Below are 25,973 nucleotides of genomic sequence, written 5' to 3'. Positions count from 1 at the left end.
CCCAAGAAATGGGCTGTATACATATTGTATACAGCAGTATACACTCATTATACAGCGATATACAGCTCAAAAATGCAAAAATACAGGGCTAACGCGAAATACAGGTGTTTGGAAGCAGGAGATACATGGAAAGAGCTGATATACATGCCGATATACATTGATATACACCAGCTGTATACCAAAAACGGGTTTTGGTTAAACCCCAAAAAGTATCAACGAATTTGGCCCAAGAAAGGCCCAAATTCAACTTCTCCCCGTTACTCTTAAATTATTTAATTATAATTATTTATTGTTCGTTGTTTATTAACTCTAACTTTAGAATTGTTAATTAACTTAATTAGATTCCCCAAAAGACGAGTTACTTTCTTTGTGTTGGTTTGCTTTGAATACTTTTTTTTGTGATTAAGGTAATTTATTTTATTAATCAAATATTGGTCGAATTTTGTATTTTAATTAAGTTAAATCTTTGTTCTTAAAAATATATGTTTTAAGGCCTCTTCACTTGATCACATTTTTATTTTAAAGTGGTTTTAAGTTAAAGTATTCTTCTCAAATGAACTAAAAAATGTTCTCTTTCTTAAGTCATTTTCTCAAAAAAGGTTAGTCGATTAATAAGAAATGGTTTTCATGTTTTAATTTATTAAATTGGTTTAAAAATGAATTAAATTAATTCTAATTAATCTAGTTTTATTAATATTCTAATCACTTATATTTCAAGTCAAATGTATCATTTTAGATCCCCTCCTCTAAAAAATAAAACGAAATAAAATGCATCATCTATCTAAATTATCTTTTTAATCAAATATATTATAAGTTATATTTTTATGTTAAATTATTTTTTTCTAAAAAAATAGTCAAATACATTCCAGTCAAGTCGCAGGTCAACCGCATGTTAGCGGACACTTCGAATGCTTAAACCCTTCTCGAAGTGTAAATTGAACCCCGAACCCTCTTTGGTATTTTCAAATGATTTTTTCTGTTTAAATCTTTGAAAATTATAAGTTTTCTTAATTTCTTTAAAAAATTAAGTGGCGACTCTTTTCTAAGTTATTTTTCTTAAATTGTTTTATACTTAGAACATTTCAAAAATGTGATTTTTCTAAAGGTTAGGAAAATTACGACACAACAGTGAGTTCTCTAAGTCTTAATGGCTATTGTATAAATGTCCCCTTATGATAAGTTAATGAGAATGATGATCTAATGTCTAATGAATGAAGGTGTCCTAAATGAAGCTAATAAAGAATGTTGACTTATATGCTTAAGTGTAATGATGCATGCTATACTTGGATCGTATTATGAGTTACTTCCCTGTCATGACTTATCGTATATGAATGTGCCTTGTCTATGGTGACTTCAAAGGAGTACTTAGTGTGAGTAGTAGTATGGGATGCTACTAGCACATTGCACAAGTATAACTTAGAGTTGTCTTAGATGTTGGTCTTAATGTGATGATGTGACTTATGTAATGTTTATGTCTCTTATATGCTTTACTGTGTAAAGGTGCAAAGGATGAATGGTAAGTTCACTTTTAGTGGCCTTAAGGTGGTATCTTAGTGTGGGTGGTGGTATGGGACGCTACCCATACATTGCACAAGGTATAGCTAGAGTGAGGCTTAAGGTGAAGGTAAAGGTTCATATGTGGATTATGTTCTAATGTGAAAATATGACTTGAATGTTGGTTGTGACTTATATTATGCCTCTTTTATCAATGTTCATGAAGTTTTACCAAAACGACATATATCATGACTTTCAAAGAAAATGTTCGTTTTAAGCATGTTTTTGCATGGCTTCCATACTTAGTACATCTAATGTGCTAACCCATATTTCTTCATCTTTTTACCAAAGTGTAGGGTTTGGTGATTGGATGTCTTTACTTGGAAGATAGGTTTCTAAGGAGCTTGGAGATGAAGACTTGGTGAGTCCTCATAGTTTCGAGGACAAAACCCATTATGTTCCCTTTATGTATTTTAGTTTATGTTAAAGCTTGTATAGGCTAAGTCCCAATGTTGTAATCAAAGTATTAGTGGTTTGAGACATAGTAGACAAAGTCTAGAAAGTCTTTCGCTTGCTTTTTAATGAAAATGTCTTCGATTGTAAAGAAAGTTTTATTTTTTCTCTATTTTCCTATGTTCTTATGTTCAAGAATGCTATGAGGCTTGTATTAGCTGCCTTCGGGGTCGAGTACACCGTGTCACGTCTACGGGGTAGCCTTGGGTCATGACAAATCTGATTTCCAGTGATGATTATATCATCCACATAGATAAAAACATAAATAGTGAATCCAAAATTATGCAAAATAAATAAAGAAGAATCAAATTGGGACTTGACAAACCCAACAGTTAGCAAATTATTTTTAAGCTCATTGTACCAAGCTCGGGGGGCTTATTTCAAGCCATGGATTTCTTTATTCCACTCATAGACATGGGTGGAGAGACTTCGATCCTCAAAGCCTGGTGGCTGCCTCATATAAACTTCTTCCTCAAGGCTTCCTTGTAAGAATGCATTATTGACATCAATCTGATGGATTTGCCACTTGTGTTGCATCACAATGGTAAGCACCAACCGAACAATAACTAGTTTGACTATCAGGATGAAGGTGGAATGGAAGTCTAAGCCTAGATGCTGGGTAAATCCCTATGCAAAAAGACGAGCCTTATATTTGTCAATGGAACCATCAGATTTATGTTTTATACGAAACAACCACTTGCACTCAACCACATTCATCGAAGGAGCAACTGGAACTAAATCCCATGTCTGATTCCTAACAAGTGCATCAAATTCAATTTGCATCGCTTCTCTCCAGTGAGGGTGAGGACATGCTTGTTTGTATGTATGAGGAACAAAGGATGAGGAGAGTTGAACACTGACACTACACTGCTTGGGGTTGAGGCTATCTGTTTTGGAGCGTGTGACCATGGGATGACTTGAAGTTGTCACCACGGGTGAAAGATCAGATGGAGTCAAAGCCAGTGAAGGTTGGGAAGGTTATTGGCATATGACTGAGAAGGTAGGATATGGGGAGGTATAGGGGAAGGGAGTGGTAACACTAAGGTACTTAGTTGTTAGTGATTTTCGCATTGATACGTGATTAATGGTCTGGGTGATGGTGGGGGCTGAGTATTATCCGGTGGTGGTGTAATGGTGTATGGCAATGAAGGAGAGGATAAAGTCTACGAATTACCTTATGCAATGGAGACACATTCTGATCTGGCAGGCATTGAGTTGGGCAGTGGAGAGTGCACGGGAAAAGCATCTGGGAAAGGATGACAAGAATCGAAACTTGATGGTTTATTAGCCACAGGTAGAACATCAGAACAAATTTCCCAAGCGATATCAGTGCTCTGTTGGATTTTTAGATTCAAAAAAATATAATGAAAAGGATAGATTTCTTCCCAAAACTGAACATCCCTAGATAAGTACAATTTGTTTTTGACGGGATCAAAACATTGGTAGCAGTAATGTTTATTAGAAAATCCTAATTATGCACAAGGAGTTGATTTTGTCTCTAACTTATTTTTGGCATATGGTTGAAGCCACGGGTAACATAAACAACCAAAAACTCTAACGGATTCATACTTTGGAGCCTCGTGAAATAAAATTTCATAAGGGCATTTATTTTGTAAATTTGGAGTGGTTAGACAGTTTATAAGGTAAATTGCTTTGTGACAGGCAAAACTCCAAAAAGATGAGGGCAAGAAGGCTTGATGCAACAAAGTTTTGGCAGTCTCAACTACATGCATGTGTCTGCGTTCAACAGATGCCACTCTTTGAGGCGTGTATGGTGGTATTACTAAGTGTACAATACCATGAGTTTCGAGATATGAGGATAAACCTTGGAACTCACCACCACCATCAGTATAGAGGGAAATAATTTTGGTTTGAAATTGACGCTCAAGTAAGGGATGTAAAGCTTGAAAGACATCAAGAACTTCCTTTTTGATTTTCTAGTGAACAGCCACATGTATTTCGAGTATTGGTCAACAAATAAGGCATAATATCTCTTGTTATCAATTGACAAAACAAGTGATGGCCCTCATAAATCAGTATAAATTATTTGCAAGGGTCGTTGACTTTGTAATGAATTTTCAAAAAAGGTAACCTGTGCATTTTATTAAAATAACACGAATCACAAATGGAAGGGGTTCTAGAATGTGAAACAGGAAGAGAAAACTGATGTAAAATTGTGTTAAAAGTACGATGATTAGGATGGCCTAAACGTTGATGCCACATGTGTAGAGGAACGACAACATTGCATTGACGGGTATGATGTGCACTGCCTGACGGCCACTCATATAGCCAATCTCGATTCTGCCCACGAAACAGAGTTGCCCCTGTACTCAGATCCTTCACACAATAAGAAAAAGAAAAGAATCTAACGGACATATGGCTATCGCGGCAAAATTTAGATACAGAAAGAAGATTATTTTTTATAGAATGAGAACATAAAGTATTGAGAAGCTTAAATTATTGATTCGATGCACTTAAGTTAGTGTTAACGGTATGAGATATTGGAATGGTGTTACCGTCCACCATTGCTATCTCCTCTTGACCATGGTAGGTATGCACATCAGTGAAGTTTTGCACATTAGAGGCCATATGATGAGTGGTGCATGTATCAACAATCCAAAGAGTGTTGAGTTGGAGATGGAGCAGCATAGTTTGCCCGGGCTTGTAGGTGATGGTGTGATTGTGATCTGCAAACCTTAGCAGAATGACCAGGATGGTCACACAACTGGCACTTTAGTGTGTGGTCATAACGCTGATGTTGGTTATTGTTGCCAGCACGCCATGGTTGGGCACGCCTTGACTGGTTGGTGTTAGGGGAATTTGCATTTGAACGCCTGTTAGAGGTGTTTCCTTGGAGAGGATGCATGTTTGTTTGTTGTGCAATAGCAGCAGTAATGGGTGTTGAGAGTGGCTTCTTTGCTTCTTCATGCTTGATGAAAAGTTCATGGTCGAGTAACTTCTCATAATGTTCTGGATAAGAGATAGTAGAATAGCTTGCACGGATAGCAGCTGATATTTCACGAAATTCAGGTCCAAGTCCAGTGAGGATTTTGACAATCAGTTCCTCATTGGACACATGAGCTCCAGCAGTGGCAAGTTCATCACAGAGAGATCGAACCTGGTGCAGATAATCAGTGATAGGGAGGGTTTATGCTGCGAGGTGAGCCAGACAATAGCGCAAACTAAAGATCCATGTTTGCAATTTGTTGGCATACGCAGTGTGCAAAGAATCCCAAGCAGACTGGGAAGTGGATGTAGTGACAGCCGTAGCAGCAAGAGTTGGATCAACTAAGGCCAAGATGGCATTTTGAATTAGTTGATCTTGGCGATACCATGAAACAAATGCAGAATTTTCGACGTCCTGATTATTTTGAGCCACTGTACGAGCAGGGGCTAGGCGAGAACCATCGAGATGGCCAAAAAGGTTGTGACCACGCATAAGCATGGACACTTGTGCTTTCCAAAGGGAAAAGTTGTGGCTGCCAGTTAATTTGATTGGTAACTGGGTGACAGGATTAAACTGAACAATCGTTATATTGGCATCGGAGTTGGTTACAGTGATGATTGGGCCATTTTTATGGGAAGGGTGGGAAGGTTTCTCGACATAAATTTACTCGTGAGAGTTAATTGGCTCTTGAAACCATATAAAGTATGCCAGTAGAATGAAAGGAACGATGTATTTTATTGATTGTAGACTAAGTATATATAGATTTTGTACAACCTCTATAGCAAAGAGATAAACTAAGAAAAAGGTAAGACTTATCTCTAACCTATATACAAGGAGAAAGTTACAATAGAGTCCTAAAGAGAAGACACTACTAAATCTGATCCGTTATTACTTTTTGGTACCTTGATTACAATAGCTTTTATTGGATCTATATTTTTTGGGATTGAAACTAAAAATGACATTTCTGGTGGGAAACTAAGGAGGTGGTATCTTCAACCAGGCAAGAAAAATGTGTTTTATGATCCCAAAAGTGCTTCACTGCTGCATTTTTGCATTTCCTAAAAGCCCTTATGTTGTATGGGTACTTGATTCCTATTTCTCTATACATGTCTATTGAAATTGTGAAGGTTTTACAGAGCATATTCATCAATCAAGATAGGAAGATGTACTACGAGGAAACAGATAAGCCAGCTCATGCAAGAACATCTAGCCTGAATGAGGAACTTGGGCAGGTTGACACTTTACACACTGACAAAACAGGCACCTTAACATGCAACTTCATGGAGTTTATTAAATGTTCAATAGCAGGTGTTGTGACAGAGGTAGAGAGGGCCCTGGAAAAGCAAAAAAGAGATGGAGCATAGGAAGTAGTGATACTTCTAATGACATAAAGGAATCAAGTCACCCCGCTGTTAACTCGGAGAAATCTATTAAAGGATTCAAATTCAAAGATGAGCGTATAATGAATGGTCAATGGGTCCATGAGCCTCATCAAGGCTTGATACAAAAGCTTTTTAGAGTGTTGGCAATTTGTCATACTGTTATTGCTGACGTGAACAAAAAACAGGTGAGACTTCCTATGAAGCAGAATCACCAGATGAAGCTGCCTTTGTCATTGCAGCAAGGGAACTTGGTTTTCTGTTCGTTGAAAGAACACAAAGCAGAATTACACTGCATGAATTGGATCACCAGAGTAGCAAGATGGTTGACACGTAAATCTGAAAGTGGAATGTGGTTTATATACTCTGTTTTATTTCATCTCTTTTAGTTGTGTGGTTGTGAAGAATCCATGGCAGAACTTCTTTATGTTGGTTGATATTTTCTCAAGGTCCAATCAACAATAGTAGCTTTGTCCTCCAGATTTGTTGAGAACATAATGCAAATAAATAAGGTGACAATTGCTTCAGAAATAGACGACACAAGGCCAAGTTTTTATTTTATTTTTTTAAAATTAAAAAAAAGATTTTTCAATCTTGTTTGTTTGAAAAGATCTTTCTCGAGAAGTTGAAAAAGCTTTTGACAAAAAATTTCAACACCATTTGAAACCAAGCATCAGAACCATCTTCTTTAGATGAAAGATCATATGTTATAAGAGTAGAGAGGTCCTTGGTCCTGGGGAAAAAGAATCAAACATGCACGACGTTGAAGATCTAATATAAATAAATAAAAAGTTTCACCTTTCAAAGAACTTGAGCTTCCTTGAGAGAAAAAAACAGCTTAAGTTTTTTAATTAGGTGATCACACAATTCAACCAGAATTATTGTGTAAATATCCAAACTGGGATGTTATCTTCTTCCCCACCCTCTGCCCCAAATATTGTCAATTCAGATGCTTTTACTTCAACAGCAAAGCAAGATTCACTATTTCTATAAACCTGTTATGTTTAATCTGCTTTAATACTCAGATCAAATGAGATATGAATAATATGCTCCAATTGTTACTACGCTACGTTTCTTCAGTTTCAAAAAATAATATGTTGCCATGACCTTTAAAAATTATATCAGGGCATCATCAACTTTTTACCTATCAATTTCTTATGGATTTATTTTTACCTTTTTTCTTTATTAGTTTCATAGCTTTATGCATGACTTAGTTTTCATTTCAGATCATATCAGCTCCTTCATGTCTTAGAGTTCAGTAGTTCGTGGAGAATGTCTGTAATTGTAAAAAATGGTGAGAACCAGTTGTTGCTTCTTTGCAAAGGTGCAGAAATGTATGTATCTCCTTGCACTGCCCTTGCGTGTGTCTACTTTTTCTTATCAAATGATCAAATATATGGTTCAAATCCTCTGATTCTGTTTAATTTAGACTGATATCTTCTTGCTTGTAATATTTCCTTTTGTTAATGTGATGTTCGAGGGTCTTTCAAAAGACAGGTGAGGTCTTTGAGGGTATAACAAGGGAGGTTCGCTCTTTCTTGGTGTAGAGGATAAAGGAAAAATTTATGCTGGTAGTGAAGGGGCAATATAACCAGTTTCAACCTTTGGATAGCAAAGGAAGCCGAGTGAGATTCTGTTTCAGTGAATATATTTCCAAGTTTGCGTCTCTGGGCTCCTGAATTCGGAAGCCTTTCCACCAACACTTGAGGTCACTCATAACAACCAATCAAGGAAAATCTGTTGACAGGATTCCCTTCTGTTAGGTTAGTGAATTGAGACTTGTTAATCTTGGATTTATGTTCTCATAATGTTGATCGTTTGTCGTCAGCCCACTAAATCACCAAAAGTACCTTTGCAGTTTGGGTAAATAAATATGATTTTTATACATAATCACATCTGACCTATATAGAAAATTTAATTGTGAAGAATAATTTGAATATAGTATTGTCACCGGCGTCTATTTGGGAAATGGAAAAATTAAGGCATGTTGAGATTGCAGAAGCTGTTTTTGATAAGCACCATCTTTGAAGAATCCTCTGAATTGAAAATTTTGAGGATATTATGGAATGTTAGATTCTGAATTGATGAAGGTGATGGGGTGGATGTGTTATTAGGGAGGTGTCCTAACCTTCAACAACTTCATATCGGCTTTTGGGGCAATGATGATTCTCCAGAGCCTTTATGTCTCACATTGGAGAATCTTACCTAGCTTCAAATACTTCGCCTTTCCTTTCAGTGGTCTCAAGTTGTATCCGGATTACAATTGCCTTCAAATGGAAAGAAGTTGGTACTATTCAGGACGGACATAAAAAGCGTGATTTCATTCATTGCAAGATTACCAAGCCTGGAGTATATCCAATTAAAATATCGGTATCTTATAGAAAATGTACCGCATTTTTCTCAATCAGAAGAGTGGTGCATTGGAGATATCATGTTCCATAAACTTAAGTTCTTGAAATTGGTGAACTTACGTATCTCACAGTGGGATGCCTCGGAGGAATCATTTCCCCTTCTTGAAACACTTGTTATAAAAGATTGTTACAATCTCGAGGAGATCCCCCTTAGCTTTGCAGGTATTCCAACATTAAAACAGATTAAATTGATTTTGTACAAGAACGAATCTCTAGAAGCTTCAACTGCGAGAATTAAGGAAGAAGTCGAAGAGAATGAAGGAAACGAGTGTATAGATCTCATCACTATCTAAGTAGGTACAAAAAAACTCCTATGTGTTATTTTTGAGTATGTATATGCATCTAATGTGCAAAACAATATGTTCAATAAAGGATTTGGGGGAAAGGAATATAAGGCAGCTGTGAATCTTATATGTGCATGTAACCACAACAATGGTATTGTTACAGTTTTTTCTAAAAATAGTATGTTCCTTTCTTTTTTCTATCCAATGCTTGTTTTCCCTTAATTGCTGAAACTAACAAAGATTTGTTTGAATTTAAAAATTGTAACAAAAGCACAGACAGTCTATTATGCGTCTAGATGAAACACCCATGCATCCTCTTATATTGTAACACTACTACCAATTGATAAGTTTGTGTATGATTTCTTATGTATCATTGTTTTGTTTTGTTTTTTTTTTTAATTTTTGATTGGTTTCCCCATTAAACCCTTCATGTTACACCTTATATGCAGCACTTGCAAAATTCAACCAAGGATATATATGTATACAAGTTATTTTCTGGTTGAATGCAAGAACACCTCCCAATCATAAGATGCCAATGGTAGTAAATGTATACACTGAAAATCATACTTTTCAAGAGACTAGGTGGAAAAGTTTACGAGTTGGTGATCTTATTAAGGTGTACAAGGATGAATATTTCCCCATTGATTTGCTTTTTTTTTACGAGGATGGGATATGTTATGTTGAAACCTCCAATCTTGATGGAGAGACTAGCCTTAAGGTGAAGCATGCATTAAATATCACATCCTCCCTGCATGACGACGATTCTTTTCAAAATTTTAAAGTTGTTGTTAAGTGTGAAGATCCCAATGAAGATCTTTATTCATTCATGGGAACTCTATGTTATGATAATCAGCAGAACCCTCTTTCGGTGCAGCAGATAGTTCTGCGAGGTCCCAAGCCACGGAATACTAATTATGTTTACGGTGTGGTCATTTTTACTGGTCATGAAACAAAATTCATGCAGAATTCTGCATATCCTCCTTCTAAGAGGAGTGGAATTGAGAAAAGGATGGATAAAATAATATATGTTCTTTTTATAAAGTATAAAGTTGTCAGTAGAATGAAAGGAACGATGTATTTAATTGATTGTAAACTAACTATATATAGATTTTGTACAACTTCTACAGCAAAGAGATAGACTAAGAAAGAGGTAAGACTTATCTATAACCTATATACAAGGAGGAAGTTACAACAGAGTCCTAAAGAGAAGACACTACTAAATTTGATCTGTTATTAGGCTCCCGCAAGTTGGTGGTGTCAACAACACCCAACTTGGAAAATTGTTGGACAAAAGAAACTTTCGGAAGAGATTTTGTGAGTATTTCAGCCACTTGACCAGCTGAGTGAAGGTGGTGCACTTCAATATCCTTGTTCTAAACTTGTTCACAAACAAAGTGAAAATCAATGGCGAGATGCTTCATCCTATTATCAAAGACCGGATTGGAACAAATGTAAGTGGTGTTGATGTTGTCACAAAAAAACAGTGGAACTCCCTTGAGTGAAAGTTGAAGTTCATGAAGAAGATTTGTGATCCAGTTGGTTTCTGCAACAGTGGAAACCACAACTCTATACTCAACTTTTGTAGAGGACCGAGATACGGAGCGTTGTTTCTTGGAGGCCTAGGAAATTGGTGTGTTGCCCAGGAAAGTGATATAGCCAGAGGTAGAAGTGCGATCATTTGGATCAACAGCCTGAATAAACAACCAAACGAGAATATGGAGCTTTGGCAATATGTATGCCATTTTGGCAAGTTTGACGAAGATAATGGAGTAATCGCTTGACTCCTTTCCAGTGAGAGTGGCGTGGATTAAGCATAAATTGAGAGAGCTTGCTAACACTGAAGGCAATATCAGAACGTGTAAAGGATAAGTAGTGTGACTTTCCAATTACCCGCCTATAAAGAGTACCATCAGCTGGAGGATCATTCACTGAAGTTATCAAAATGGTAGTTGAGGTCATAGGTATACGAGCTCCTTTATTGTCTAGCATGCCAACATCCTCTAAAAGATCCATAATATACTTGTGGTAGGACCAAAAAAGACCAGCAGTAGAAGAGATAACCTCAACACACAAAAAATAATGGAGTTGTCCAAGGTCTTTCAAGGAGAAACGAGTGGAAAGACCATCGATTATATGACGAACCCCACCAAATGATTTCCAGTGATGATTATATCATCCACATAGATAAGAACATAAACAGTGAATCCAAAATTATGCAAAATAAATAAAGAAGAACCAGATTGGGACTTGACAAACCCAACAGTTTGCAAATATTTTTTTAGCTCATTGTACCAAGCTTAGGGGGCTTGTTTCTAGCCATAGATTGATTTATTCAACTTACAGACATGAGTGGAGAGACTTTGATCTTCAAAGCCTTGTGGTTGGCTCATATAAACTTCTTCCTGAAGACCTCCTTGTAAGAATGCATTATTGACATCAATCTGATGGATTGTCCAGTTGTACTTTGTCCTTCAGATTTGTTGAGAACATAATGAAAATAAATAAGGTGACAATTGTTTCAGAAATAGATGACACAAGGCCAAGGTTATAATTTTTTTTTAAATTAAAAATTTTTTTCTTCAATCTTGTTTGTTTGAAAATATCTTTCTTCGAGAAGTTGAAAAAGTTTTTGACAAAAAAATTTCAACATCATTTGAAACCAAGCATCAGAAGCGTCTTCATTAGATGAAAGATCACATGTTATAAGAGTAGAGAGGTCATGAAAAGTTTCACCTTTCAAAGAACTTGAGCTTTCTTGAGAGAAAAAAAACACCTTAAGTTTTTAAATGAGGTGATCACACAATCTATCAAGAATTATTGTGTAAATATCTAAACTGGGATGATATCCTCTTCGTTACCCTCAGCCCCAAATATTGTCGAGTTAGATGCTTTTGCTTTGATAAACCTTGTGTCTTGGAGATATTACTTTCCATAAGCTTAAGTTCTTGAAACTGGTGAACTTAGATATCTCAAAGTGTGGGATGCCTCGGAGGAATCCTTTCCCCTGCTTGAAATACTTGTTGTAAAATGGTGTGACAATCTCGATATATTCAATGCAGGGTAGGTGGGGAAGGAATATAAAGCAGATGTGAATCAAGTATGTGCCCGTCAACAATGGAATTGTCTCAACTTTTTTCTATTCTATGCTTGCTTTTGCTTCATTGAACTCTCAAACTCTCGAGGATTTGTTTGAATTTGACAACTGCAGAAAAAGCACGGTTGTACTGATTCCTAAGTTTGTTTTGATTGATCAACTGTTTTTCTGTATGATTGGAGACCAATATATATTAGATGGTCATTCACTGTGATTTCTTGTTGCCTTCTGTACCATTGTTAAGATCATTGTTTCCTTTTTGTTTTTTTAATTTGTGTTTGTTTTCCCCCTTATGAATTTTTATAATCCCTTCATCTTACACCTTATGTGCAGCACCTACAAAATTCAACTAAGGATATATGTACACAAGTTATTTTCTGGTTGAATCAAGAACACCTCACAATCATCATTTAACAATTTAGAGATTTAGGTGAATTGAAAATGAGTTTTCATGTAATCAAGTTGATAAGTATGAGTGCATGTACAAAATTCATCTATGTTGTTCGGACTATTCAAAAATGCTATCGCTTTCATGTTGGATTTCACAGTAGTGCATTTTTAGAAGATCCGACATGGGTGCAACAATATTACTGAGGAGTTTGAGCATTATAGGAAGCCTGGTAGATATCATCTGACAAACCCATAATCAGCTTTCCAGGAGGACAATGGTGGAGACTCTAAGTTTATCCAATTTGACTACTTGTACACTTGTCTCATACCTGTGACAACCTTACAGAGTATTTTGGGATCCCATCTTAATTAACTCAACATTAAACTTGAATGATTTAGAACCAAATGGTTGTCTTCGTCCAGCGGCTTATTGATTTGCTAACTAGCAGCACTACAAGTGATCAAAAGCACATGATGCATATCTTCTCTCTTTTTTTATCTTTGAAGTTTGTCACCCAATCTGTTATTGAACTTAGTTTTAGCTTATATTTCCCTTAAATGCTTTAGCAACTCTGGATGCAATTCCATTAACTCAATTGTCATAAATGTCTTTACGGCGGAATATCTATTGCCACTAAGCGAGAGTTTGGTATGAAGGAAAATGTTTTTCAATTTTCTCATGTTTGGTTGACTTAAATATTTTGGAAAATGTTTTCCAAATAAACCTATTTTTCTCAAATTTAAGGAAAATGAAGGAAAACATTTTCAGAAATCATTTTAAACCTCACACCTCAACTCTCCATCCTAACTTAAGTCTTTGGTATCGATTCCCAATACTAATCCTAGATCCGACTCCTGATTTTCAATTCAAGACCCGACTCTTGACCTCGACTCAAGAACCAACTCCTGCGTTTTGGATTGAGTATGGGTAGAATCTCAAATAAGAATTAGAGGTCGAATGTCAGGTCGAGTGTCACGATCAAGTGTTGGGATGGGGTTTTAAGTCGGGTGTCAGAATTGAATTTTGGGCCAGGTGTCAAAGTTAGGGTCGAGTCTCGGTTCAGGTGTTGGAGTAGAGGTTAGGTCTCAGCTCAGGGTCAGGGTCGGGTGTCAAGGTTGGGGTTAGGGTCGGGTCTTGGGTCGGGGTTGAGTCTTGAGTGTCGGGTATAGGGTATAGGGTTGGATAAGGTCTTAGGTTGGAGTCAAGGTCGGATCTAAAGGTTGGTATCAGTGTCAGGTTGGGTCTAAGGGTTGGTATCGGTGTTAGGGTCGGGTCTTGGGGTCGGGTTCGAGTTCGGTTAAGGGTAAGGGTTGGGTCTCGGGTCGGGTTTCTGGTCTCAAGTCTTTATTTGGGTCAGGTCACAAAGTCAGGATTAAGGTCAAGGTTGAGTATCGAGTCGGGTGTAGAGGTTAGGGTCAAGTTGGGCCTTGGGTCGAAGTCAGGGTCGGGTCTCAAATTGGGTGTCGAGGTCGGGTCTCGGGTCAGGGTTGGGTCTCATGTCAGGGTCAGCTATCGGGTGTCAGGGTTAGGGTCGGAGTTGGATTTTTGGGCCAGGTGTCAAGGTGCTATCTCAAGTCAGTTGTCGGAGACGGGGTCAGGTCTCGGGTTTAGGTCAGATATTGGGTTCTAGTGTTAGGGTCGGGTCTCGGGTCAGGTGTCGGGGACAGAGTCGGGTGTTGGCGGCAAGGTCGAGTCTCGGGTCTCGGGTCTCAAGTATGGGTCGTATTCGATTCTCAAATCTTAGGTCAGGTATTTGGGTCAGATTCCATTTCAAAATTTATATCTTAAGTTGGATGTTAGGGGGAGTCGGGTTTGGGTCTCGGGTCGGGGTCGTGTCTTAGATCGAGGTTGGGTCTTGAATCAGGTTTATGTTCGGGTGATGGGGTGGGTCATATTTCGGTTCAAATTTTAGGTCTCTAGTGGGGTCGTGGTCAAATCCTGGGGTCTGGTGTGAGGGCCGAGTCTCGGGTCAGGTGTCGGGTATGTGGTCTGGTCTTGGGTTGGGGTCATGTTCGATCTCGGGTCTCAGGTCGGGTGTTCGTGTCAGATTTCATTTCAAAAGTTAGATCCTAAGTCGGGTGTTGGGGTTAGGAGTTGGGCTTGGCTTTTAGGTCGAGTTTTGGGTAGAGGTTGGGTCCTGGATCGGATGTCAGGATCATATTCCGAATTGAATGTCAGGTTTCAAGTTGGGGGTCAGGATTGGATCTCGGGGTTTGATATTAGGGTCAGGTCTCGGGTCATTTGTTGGGGACAGGGTCAGGGTCATGTTCAATTCTCGGGTTGGGTGTCGGGCTTGGGTCTCGGGTCGGGGTCAAGTCTTAGGTTGAGATCGGTTGAGATCCGTGTGTCGGGATTATATTCCGATTCGAATGTCGGGTCTCAAGCGAGGGTTAGGTCCTGAGTTCGTATCCTTAATTGGGTCATGGCCAGGGTCAGGTTCCAGTTCAAATGTCAGGTCCCATGTCGATAGTAGGGGAGAAGTTCCGGATCGAGTTTCGGGGTCAAGTGTCGAATCAATTATTGAGGCTAATTTTCAGGTCAGAAACTATTTTCCTAAAAAGTATTTTTTACTCTCTAGCCAAAATAAAAGATATTTTCTAAAAAAAAATGTTTTTCATTCACCAATCATACACTAGAAAATGTTTTTCACGCATCAACCAAACATGAAAAAATAAGTTAGAAACCAACTTATTTTTCAAGAAAAGATTTTTATGGAAAACATTTTCCTTTCATACCAAACACAGCCTAAATTCATCTTTTGTTGTAGTGTGAATAGCCATGTTATTTCATTAAAAAAATGCAACCATTGACTTTGAATGCCAATGGGAATGGATATTAACTGGCCAATATAATTAGTCGTTACTACTAATTAATATGATAAACCCATAATTATTCGTTACATAATACAAGCATCGACTTTTTGGTAGGATTTAGATCCATTCCTTTGGTTAAACCATAATTATTCGTCCACAAATATATCCTCCTCCTTTTTTTGTTAACTTTCTCCTACTGCAAACCTTTATCAGGTATATATTTTTCAATACACATTTTTTTAATCTCACTTTGATGGAATCTTGTTTAAAATACAAAAGAATATCAATCGACTACTCTTCTAGGATTAGATCAGAACTTGGATATACACAAAGGCAAAATAATATCAATCGACTACTCTTCACGCTTGCAAATTGTAAGATATATTAACTTTCTATTTCTTTCGAAAATCTCTAACTGCTGAATTAGTCCATTTTCCTTGTACCTTGATGACAACTATTACTAATTATTTTATTTCTTCTCCAATTTTAGTACCTATAAATATGTCAAACTAATTTTATTTTTTTTGGCTGGTCAATATTTACTTCTTATTGCTTGGATGATGATTTAATTTTATCTTAAAGTAAAGATCATTAATATAATGTATATTATCACTTCATTAAACCAGTAGTGAAGCAAAAACAGTTACCAGAAAAAATATGTATAGTTTTGTTGCACCAAAAAAGAAGATAAAGAAAAGAATACAATAGATAGTCATTTAAACTTGGCCCCAACTGCCAGTTTGCCACTTAAACTTAACACTACCTGTTTGGGTAGGGCGGGTGGAAGTCTTCGCGGGTTTGCCCCACAACCGCCTCACACCACCCCATTGCCAACCGGAGAAATAATCTTTAGTGACAATTAATTAATGACAATAGTTTAATTGTCACTAAATATGTTTTTTTAGAGGCAAGTTACTAGTGACAATTACAATTTAGCAGTCTTTGTAAACTTGTAATGGCTTTTTATTATAATCATCTCTTTCGCTCGTTTTTTTAAGATTGACGCAGAAATTGAAGGTACAAAACAGGCACAAGACGCAAGTTGTTTGACTATGAGCTGAAGTAGTTTACAAATCTCTTATTAATTGTAAGTCAAGTTCTTCATGAATCTCTACAACAACTACTTTACCTTGATAACAATTAGTACTACTAAATGTTTTCGTCGAGAAAATTACTTTTGTCCTTCAATTTCATAACTATTTGCAACCTGAAAATCGACATGTTCTCATTTGTTTTTTTTCCTTCTCTTTTTCTATAACAAAACTAACAATTCTTTATGTTTATCACTAGATGAATTTAATTCGTTTATACCACTCTTAACTTATTGAATACCGTAAATATACACCTGGGCCTAAGTCAACCTCAAAAGTTAGCTCAAAAGTGGAGGATTGCCCAAGTCCATATAAGGAGACCACCAGTCTATTCTCCAACCAACGCGGGACTTTTACCCACTCTAACACCCCTCCTTCACGCCCAGGCTCGATTGGAGCGTGGACCGAGAGCCCAGACGGTGATTGATATATCTGACTCTGATACCATGAAAAGATATGACACTTGGGCCTAACTCAACCTCAAGAGCTAGATTTGAGGTTGAGTTAGGCCCAGGTGTCATATCTTTACATAGAGTAAGTTCATAAAAAATAGTATGAAGCAAACAAAATACAATAACAACTACTCTTTAGTCCAAATCCAGTTAGGATCACCTATATGAATCTTCATTAGCTATTTTGCTCCATTTAAACTCCTCTAAATATGAAGAAAAAAATGGAAATTTTTATTTATTAATTATACTCTCCTTTAAGCTTGCCTTTTCTTTTCTAATTTTTTGAATAATGAATAGGATTTTTCTACTTTATCTTAGGAAGATGGCTCAAAATGACATTGACAATGTGTTAGATCAACTAAGAAGGATCAAGAGTGGCGGTGATCTGCATGTTGACAAGATTGATGAAATTGAGAGACTTCAAATGCATATAGGAATTTTTAGAACCTTTAGCAAGTACAATCATGTTCTTTTGCCTAAATTTGTTGTCAAAATCACAAAGAAGGCCAAATTGATTGTGGAAATGATTCACTCAGTTTTTGGTGGAATTCCAGATAAATGCAATACTAACCTTAATCTGGAAAGACTGGAATCACAGTTGCTGGAATTCACTGAAGGTAATACCATTTTAAGGTACAATTATGAGTTGAATGATTCAGATCTACTAGAATATATGGATTGCATTGACAAGAACCTAAATGATGTTTGGATGTGCCTTGACAAGAACCTAAATGATGTAATACAGATGTGCCTGAAATTGGGTACGACTGATCATTCTTCAACAAATGAACAATTCCTTCAGTATAATCGATTTTTTGAGCAAGTGAAAATCATTCAAAAGAAGATGAGAATTTTGAGAGACTTATATGCCACAGAAATAAATGGTTATGTTGACTATGATAAGTTGGAAGGTTTGGAGACGCGATTTCAGTTCGTGGCTGACAATGTAGGACTGTTTTGTATTGCTCTTTCTTATAAATTAGATGAGGATGAAGATGATACAGATGATATCGAGAGTAAGTCTCCTTATCTTCTATCCCTGGTTGTGCTAGTGGAGCTGGAAATGAAGAAGATTTTTCTTGATGAACTGAAGGGTTCAAACTTTACTCAGTCAAGAACTTTCGTGGATGAGAAATTACCAATAAGATTTTCATATCATCTCTATAGTCTGCTGATGTATCTCAGAAACATAAAGCTGGAGAACTTTCCTAATAATGTCTCTGCTCAAAATATTGATGTGGCAATAGAGTTCTTGTTGGTTTTCCTTGATGTTGATGTGTCAAATCATGTTATTAATGGTAACTGGTTGAATGAGGTTATGGAACAGGTTGGATCTATAGTGGGTGATATTCTATACGCAATTCAAAACCTTCTTCCTAGCTCTATAGCAAACTAAGTCTTGGCTCGATACATATATTGGAGAAAACTAAAGATCTAAAGGCACAAGTGGAGACGTACTACAAATCCTTAAAATTTACTGCATCGCAGTTCCCTACCTTTGGTGGATTCAACTTTTTGGATTCTCTTTTAAGGAAACTGAATGAGATGTCGAAATCTAAATCTGGTTTAGATTTCCTGATGAAGCCACTTTTAGATAATTTGGAGAAAGAGCTATCATCTCTTACATCCATTTTAGAAAAGGAGTTGTCATCCATTTTCAGAGATGTCGCAATGGTGCACCATGAACACAAAATTCTCAAAGATCTTCATTGGTGTACTATCAGTTTGGCATATGAAGTTGAAGTTTCCATTGACTCTATTCTTTCTCAATATGATATCTTTTGGCATATTTTTTGCTCACTTCCTACAATCATAAAAGAAATCAAGAAAATTAATGCGGAGGTAACTGAGATGTGGTCAGCGAACGTTGCTCTTAAGCCTAACGATGTGGTAGCGCCATCTAAACATCTGCCAACTCGACATAGCAATCCAGTGACTGATGAGGAGATAGTGGGTTTTGAGATAGCAACAGAAAAACTAATTCAGTAACTGACTCGAGGAACAAGTGAGCTAGATGTCATCCCTATTGTTGGGATGGGGGGACAAGGTAAAACAACTTGTGCTAGAAAGTTGTATAATAATGACATCATTGTTTCTCGGTTCGATGTTCGAGCATGGTGCATCGTTTCCGAAGAATATAATCGGAGAGAGATATTACAAGAGATTTTCAGTCAAGTTACGGGTTATAAGGACATGGGAGATGAGGATGACGTTCTTGCTGACATGCTGAAGAAAAAATTAATGGGAAAGAGATATCTCATTGTCTTGGATGATATGTGGGATTGTATGGCATGGGATATCGACTTGAGGCTTTCTTTTCCAGATGATAAAAAAGGAAGCAGAATATTAATAACAACCCGACTTGAGAAAGTGGATAAGCAAATCAAGTGCCATATTGATCCTTACTCTCTTCCATTCCTCACAACAGAAGAGAGTTGCCAATTGTTGCAGAGAAAAGTATTTCAGCAGGAAGGTTGCCCACCTGAACTACAAGATGTGAGTCTAGTAGTTGCAAAAAAATGCAAAGGATTGCCTCTTGTTGTTGTGTTGGTTGATGGAATAATCAAAAAAGGGAAAATGGAAGAATCTTGGTGGCATGAGGTGAAAGATGCTTTATTTGGCTATCTTGATCATGAGTCTGATGAATATAGTCGGGCGACTATGCAGTTGAGTTTTGATAACTTATCAGACTGTTTAAAGCCTTGTCTTCTTTATATGGGGATGTTTCCGGAGGATGCAACAATTCCAGTGTCTAAATTGATAAGTGTCTGGACTGAGGAAGGATTCGTGCAGAACATTGAATCTGCAGAAGATTACTTAATGGATCTCATTAGTAGTAATGTGGTAATGGTTTCAAGGAGAAGATATAATGGAAAAGTCAAATACTGTCAGGTTCATGATGTAGTGCTTCACTTCTGCTTGGAGAAGAGTAGAGAGGAAAAGTTTATGCTAGCAGTGAAGGGGCCATCTAACCAGTTTCAACCTTTGGATTCGGAAGGAAGTCAAGTGAGCTTCTCTTTCGGTGAATATATTTCCAAGTTTGCTTCTCTGGGCTTCAAAACACAGAAGCCTTTCCACCAAAACTTGAGGTCACTGATAACGACCAATCAAGGAAAATCTATTGAAGGGATTCCCTTCCATCAGGTTAGCGAATTGAGACTTCTTAAGGTCTTGGATTTGAGTTCTCATAATGTGGATCGTTTGTCGTCAGTTACTTTCAAACCACTAAATCACCTAAAGTACCTTGCAGTTTGGGTAAATAAATATGATTTTCATCCGGAATCACATCTGCCCCATATAGAAACTTTAATTGTGAAGAATAATTTTAATACAGTACTGTTACCAGCGTCTATTTGGGAAATGAAGAAATTAAGGCATGTTGAGATTGCTGAAGCTGTGTTTGGTAAGCAGGGGATTTTTGAAGAATCCTCTAAATTGGAAAATTTGAGGATATTAAGGAATGTTAGATTCCGAATTGATGAAGTTGATAGGGTGGATGTGTTATTAAGGAGGTATCCTAATCTTCAACAACTTCACATCGGCTTTTGGGGCAATGATGATTCTGCAGAGCCTTTTTGTCTCACATTGGAGAATCTTACCCAGCTTCAAATACTTCGCCTTTCCTTTCAGTGGTCCCACATTGTATCCGGGTTACAGTTCCCTTCAAATTTAAAGAAGTTGGTACTATTCAGGACCGACATAAAAAGTGTGATTTCCTTCATTGCAGGACTACCAAGCCTGGAGTATCTCGAATTAAAAGATCGGTATCTTATAGAAAATGTATCGCATTTTTCTCAATCAGAAGAGTGGTGCATTGGAGATATCATGTTCCATAAACTTAAGTTCTTGAAATTGGTGAACTTACGTATCTCACGGTGGGATGCCTCGGAGGAATCCTTTCCCCTTCTTGAAACACTTGTTATAAAAGTTTGTTACAATCTCGAGGAGATCCCCTTTAGCTTTGCAGATATTCCAACACTGAAACAGATTAAGTTGATTTGGTGCAAGAACGAATCTCTGAAGGCTTCAGCTGTGAGAATTAAGGAAGAAGTCGAAGAGAATGAAGGAAACGACCGTATAGATCTCATCACTATCTAAGTAAGTAGAGAAAAACTCTATGTTCCATTCATTTTTCTATTCAATGCTTGCTTTCCCTTAACTGCTCTCAAACTAACAAAGATTTAGTTGAATTTGACAACTGCAGCAAAAGCAACAGTCTATTCTGCGGCTAGCCGAAACACCCATGCATCCTCTTATATTGTAACACTACTACCAATTGCTAAGTATTTGTGTATGATTTCTTGTTGCCTTCTGTAACACTGTCAAAATTATTGTTTTGTATTTTATTTTTTAATAGTGATTGTTTTTCCCAGTTAGATTTCTATAATCCCTTCATCTTACACCTTATATGCAGCACTACTTGCAAAATTCAATTAAGGATATACGTACACAGGTTATTTTCTGGTTGAATACAACAATCATCATTCAGTAATTTAGAAATTTAGCAGCAGAGAGTACTAAGGTGAATTGAAAGATAAGTCTTCCTGTATGAATGCTAATTTGCATATAGATTCAAATATTTTGGTAGCTTAATACCAAATGATAATATGTATGAGTGCATGTATAAAAGTCATCTATGTTGTTCGGACTCATCAAATATGTCAGCCTTCCGCGTTGGAATTCACATAGTGCAATTTTAAAGGATCCGACAATATGGGTGCTACAATATTTTTAGTGAGTTTGAGCATCATAGGAAGCAAGATAGATGTCACCTGTCAAACCCCTAATCAGCTTTCCAAGAGGACAATGGTGGATTCTCTGAATTTTATCCAGGTTGACAACACGTACACTTGTCTCTTACCTTTGACACTCTCAACAGAGGCATAAGACTGCAATGTTTTCATTGAAGTTGTCAATCTTTGTAGTGTAGGGCATGAATCATCTAGTACAACCTCAAAGATCATTTTAGGATTCAACCACAAGGTACTTATGCCTTTGAAATTAACTATCTGCTACCTTCCAGGATTTAAGGTCTGTCCTTTCAATCCACAATACATGTGATCCCTGATCGTCCCACTAAATGTTTTTTTTCTTTTAGCTTTAGGAGCTCAAGGCATTCCGACTTCCCAAATCTACTCGCGTCACTATAAGCAAACCTTACATTTCATAAATTTAACTTCTTCAGCTTACGTAGAAGTATCTAGATCCGATATAGAACTAGTGCAACATGTTTTTTCTTGACCATCAGCTCTTTTCTGCACTGCTCTGCTATATATCCTTGGGGCTGCCGTTTTAAGGTTGAGTTTATGAATCCCTCGTAAATCCATAAGCGAATCAACTTCCAAGCAGGGATTTCAAAGGCGCCATAATATAGGAAACACGCCTTCATCTCTTCGGATAGATGACCATAACTCATTTCCACAAATTTCAAGCAGTTTTTCGGGTCATCTTTAATTATTTACAAGGCATTTTCCACAATTTGAAACTTTCCTCATCTCTCAGAAACTTCAATTGGGGAAATTTGATGGTTTTCATAACTTGTGGATATTTTATTCCCATGAGAAAAAAAACTGATCAGAATTGCATGTCCAATCAAAACTTCAACTTCATATCAATATGATTTGACATCTCCTGTTCAAACGAGCCCTAAATTTGCATTTTTTTATAATTTTTTATCATACTTGTTTTATCATTCAAATCTTTCATGGCGAAAGATCGATCAGCAGAATGGATCGATTTCTATACATTACATGGATAGTTAGGTTGAACAAAATGCTTATTGTTTAATGGTTGTTGAACTATTACAAAAAAATAGTTGAATAAGGTCAGTTTTTATATTATTTTATTATTATTTTTGTATTTGTGAAGTCATTGTTTCTGTTTTGGCAGAATGGTCTGGTGGACCCTTGTACTTGTATAGGATTGTATTATGGACCCTTCTACTTATCTCTTTGTCATTTGGACCCTTGAACCCATCCAAACCCAATATTTTAAACACTTTTTTGGTTGTGGTATGGTGCGTGTTGCACAAACACGTACACGTTGGCCAAAAAGGAAAAAAATAATCCACGTATGATATTATATTCCACGTGGCAAATGACTCACGTTAAACTAAAAATAGTCCAACCCCGGTGAAATTTTCCAAACCTTCGCGACTTTTCCACTTATCCTCTCCGCGATTTCTCCATTAATAGCACGTTCGTCTGTGATTTTCCAAACCTTTGCTCAGTTCCACTCCGATTTTCGTTGCAAGTTCTTGCCTTTTGCGTTAATTCTGATTTTTTTCATTTTCTCGTGCGTATCTGTTTGATTTTAGGGTCGATTGTCATTCGATTTTCTGAAATTTTTTGGAGATTTTTACTTTGGTTTGGGTGTAATGTTCGTGTAATATGCTTTTCTTAGTTGATGTACGACTTCGAGTGACTTCAATGGCATATTTCGTGAATTCGAGTAGATTCTAGGGTTTATTCGTTAAATCCCAATTTCGACTAAAATTAATATTTTATTTTTGGTCAATTGTCTTGTGTATTGATAGTGTTAGTGGTCCACTGTTACAACAATTCATTATTTCCTTCAAAAATTAGGGCTTTTTGTGTTACAGTCATGCTAAGTTTATGGTTTAACTGTACTTATTTTTTTTTACTTTACAGGCATCGTAAGGTAATGGCTTTAACTATAGTGACACTTCAATTTCACTATGGGGGATGTTTTGTATCTGTTCCTACTTTAAGGTATGCCAATGGAATCACTAGTGTTGAAAAGATTAATATAAATGTAGATGAATTGCATATTATGTTGTTTCATAAAATAGCACTGGAATTGGGTGTTGAAAATGTTGAGACATTTGAATGTAGAGTCAACAAGAAGGGTACTTTGTACATGTTAAATACTGATTCTGATGTTTTAAACTTTCTTAATAGTTTGAAGGGTGCTGATTTTGTTGATGTATATGGTGTACATCCCATTAGTATACATTTAGTTGTTGAGGAGATACTTGTATTGCCTAGCACTAATGTTGATGTGTCCTCATCTCCACAACAAGATAATGTTGATGTGTCCTCCTCCCCACACAAAAATAGGGCTGATTTGTCATCCTCCCCACAAATAGATAAGGTTGATGTGTGTTCATCTCAACCATTTGATGAAAATGAAAATAGGGATTTAAACCAAAATCAGTCCCATTTAGTTGAAGAGCAGTCCCCTTTAGTTGAAGAACAAGCCCCTGCCCCTAGAGTTGAAGAACATTCTGATTCTGATTCACTCTATGATGTTGATGAAAATATTGATGATTTGAGTGATTTGGATGAGGAGTTGCTTCAAGCTAGGCAGTCTAATATTCAAGAACAAGTTAAAAAGAAGACTGACAGAGTAAATCTAGATGAGATGCCATCTGGTCCTGTAGGTATAGATGTTGGTTTTGAAGACATTTATAAGGAGAGGAGGGGGAGATTTGAAGGCAATTTGGGTGGTGATGACCCTTATTTTGATAGCTCAGATCCTGGTAGTGACATTAGTGAAGATGAAGGGGATCCTGTTGAGAATGATGAAGTGGTAGATCCAGCACCTAGGAAGTAAAGTACAAAGATCTACTTTGATCCAACTGCTAAAAAGGTTTTACTTCAATTGTATATGGTATTTTTGAATCACATTGAGTTCAGGGAGGCACTGCAAACTTACTCTATTCAGAAGGGTGTTAAATATTAAGTTGAAACCTAATGAGAAGGAAATGATAACGGCAAAGTGTAATAAAAAGGGTTGTCCTTGGCATATTCTTGGAAGTATTGATGGTAACACTAGAAACTTCAGTGTTAAAACATATTTTTATTAAGGAAAGATGGAGAAAGGCAAAACTGAGATTTTTGAATGAACATATGGGAGATTTCAGAGAGGAGTTTGCTAGGTTGTATGATTATGCTGAGCAATTAAAGACCACAAATCCTGGAACTACTGTATCTATTAGGACATCCAAGAACACAATTCCAGGAAAAGAGGTGTTTATGAGCATCTATATTTGTCTTGGTTCCTTAAAAATTGGATGGAAAGAAGGGTGTAGAAGGATTATTGGTTTAGATGGTGCATTTCTTAAAAGTGTATGTAAAGGTGAATTGTTATCTTGCATTTCCAAAGATGGAAATAATCAGATGTACCCTATAGCATGGGCAGTAGTTGATAAAGAAACCAAGGACACATGGTCTTGGTTTCTCAAGTGCATCAAACATGATTTGGAGCTTACAGAAGGTGAAGGACTAACAGTGATGTCTGATATGCAAAAGGTATTACTATATTATTTGTTAAATTTATTTCTTCATTTTTGGAGTAATTAATATTTAACATTGTTGTATGTCAAATGTTCTTTATTTGACAGGGTCTTCATCTTGCACTTATTGATGTATTGCCAAATGCTGAAATTAGATAGTGTGCTAAGCTTGTATGGGCAAACTGGAAGAAAGACGGGAGGGGTGAAGAAAGGAGAAGAAAATTCTGGCAGGTTGCCAGGGCATCATTTGAGGTACTTTTACAGTCCAAACTTGATGACTTGAGTAAGTTAGGAGTAGGCATTGTAGAAGCTTTGTTAAAGTTTAACAAAGAAGCATGGTGTAGGGCATATTTAAAGAGCATAGCAAGTGTGATGTGGTTGAGAACAACATGTGTGATCTCACACAACAATTGGATTTTAGGTGCTAGGTTCAAATTAATAATCACTATGCTAGAGGAAATAAGAGTGAAAGTTATGGAAAGAATGAATCAAATGAGAGAATTTTCAGAAAAATGGATTATTGATGTATCACCAATGGCTATGGATACTCTTAGAAAAAAGGCTGAAATTGCAAATAATTGTGAGGTAAAGTTTAATGGTGATTTTGGCTTTGAGATCCATGATCCACCATATAAACATGTTGTTGACCTAAAAAAGAAGGTGTGTAGTTGTAGGTCATGGCAATTAAAGGGAATTCCTTGTGGCCATACACTTACAACAATTCATTATAAGGATTGGGTTATTGATACATTTGTTGATCACTGATATAAGAAGGAAACATACCTAAAAGCATATAATAGGTTTATTCAACCTATGACAAACATGAAGATGTGGCCAAAAAGTGATA

The 25,973-nt window shown here is 36.8% G+C and overlaps 1 protein-coding gene and 2 pseudogenes across 1 annotated transcript; all 3 read left to right on the top strand.

The window, feature by feature from the left end:
• Positions 1-9,037, top strand: part of LOC102606115 (probable phospholipid-transporting ATPase 8) — a 27,169-nt pseudogene extending 18,132 nt beyond the window's left edge.
• Positions 9,038-17,191: 8,154 nt separating this feature from the next.
• LOC102605780 (putative late blight resistance protein homolog R1A-3) lies at positions 17,192-21,054 on the top strand (annotated as a pseudogene).
• A 3,686-nt stretch (positions 21,055-24,740) lies between these two features.
• LOC107062057 (uncharacterized) lies at positions 24,741-25,285 on the top strand. Its single transcript, XM_015312270.1, has 2 exons — positions 24,741-25,142; positions 25,235-25,285. The coding sequence occupies exons 1-2, from the start codon at positions 24,741-24,743 to the stop codon at positions 25,283-25,285; spliced, it is 453 nt and encodes a 150-aa protein (XP_015167756.1).
• The last annotated feature ends 688 nt before the right edge of the window (positions 25,286-25,973 follow it).

The sequence above is a fragment of the Solanum tuberosum genome, unplaced genomic scaffold (genome assembly GCF_000226075.1).
Source record: "Solanum tuberosum cultivar DM 1-3 516 R44 unplaced genomic scaffold, SolTub_3.0 scf00193, whole genome shotgun sequence".
Taxonomy (NCBI): Eukaryota; Viridiplantae; Streptophyta; class Magnoliopsida; order Solanales; family Solanaceae; genus Solanum; species Solanum tuberosum.
This window is presented reverse-complemented; position numbering and strand designations above follow the sequence as displayed.

What these genes read in the sequence shown, in the direction of transcription:
- LOC107062057 (XM_015312270.1), top strand. Translation starts at nt 24,741, where the DNA reads ATGGGAGATTTCAGAGAGGAGTTTGCTAGGTTGTATGATTATGCTGAG. An exon ending in TGATGTCTGATATGCAAAAG is followed by an intron (nt 25,143 to 25,234) that starts GTATTACTATAT and finishes TTTATTTGACAG; the next exon opens with GGTCTTCATCTTGCACTTAT.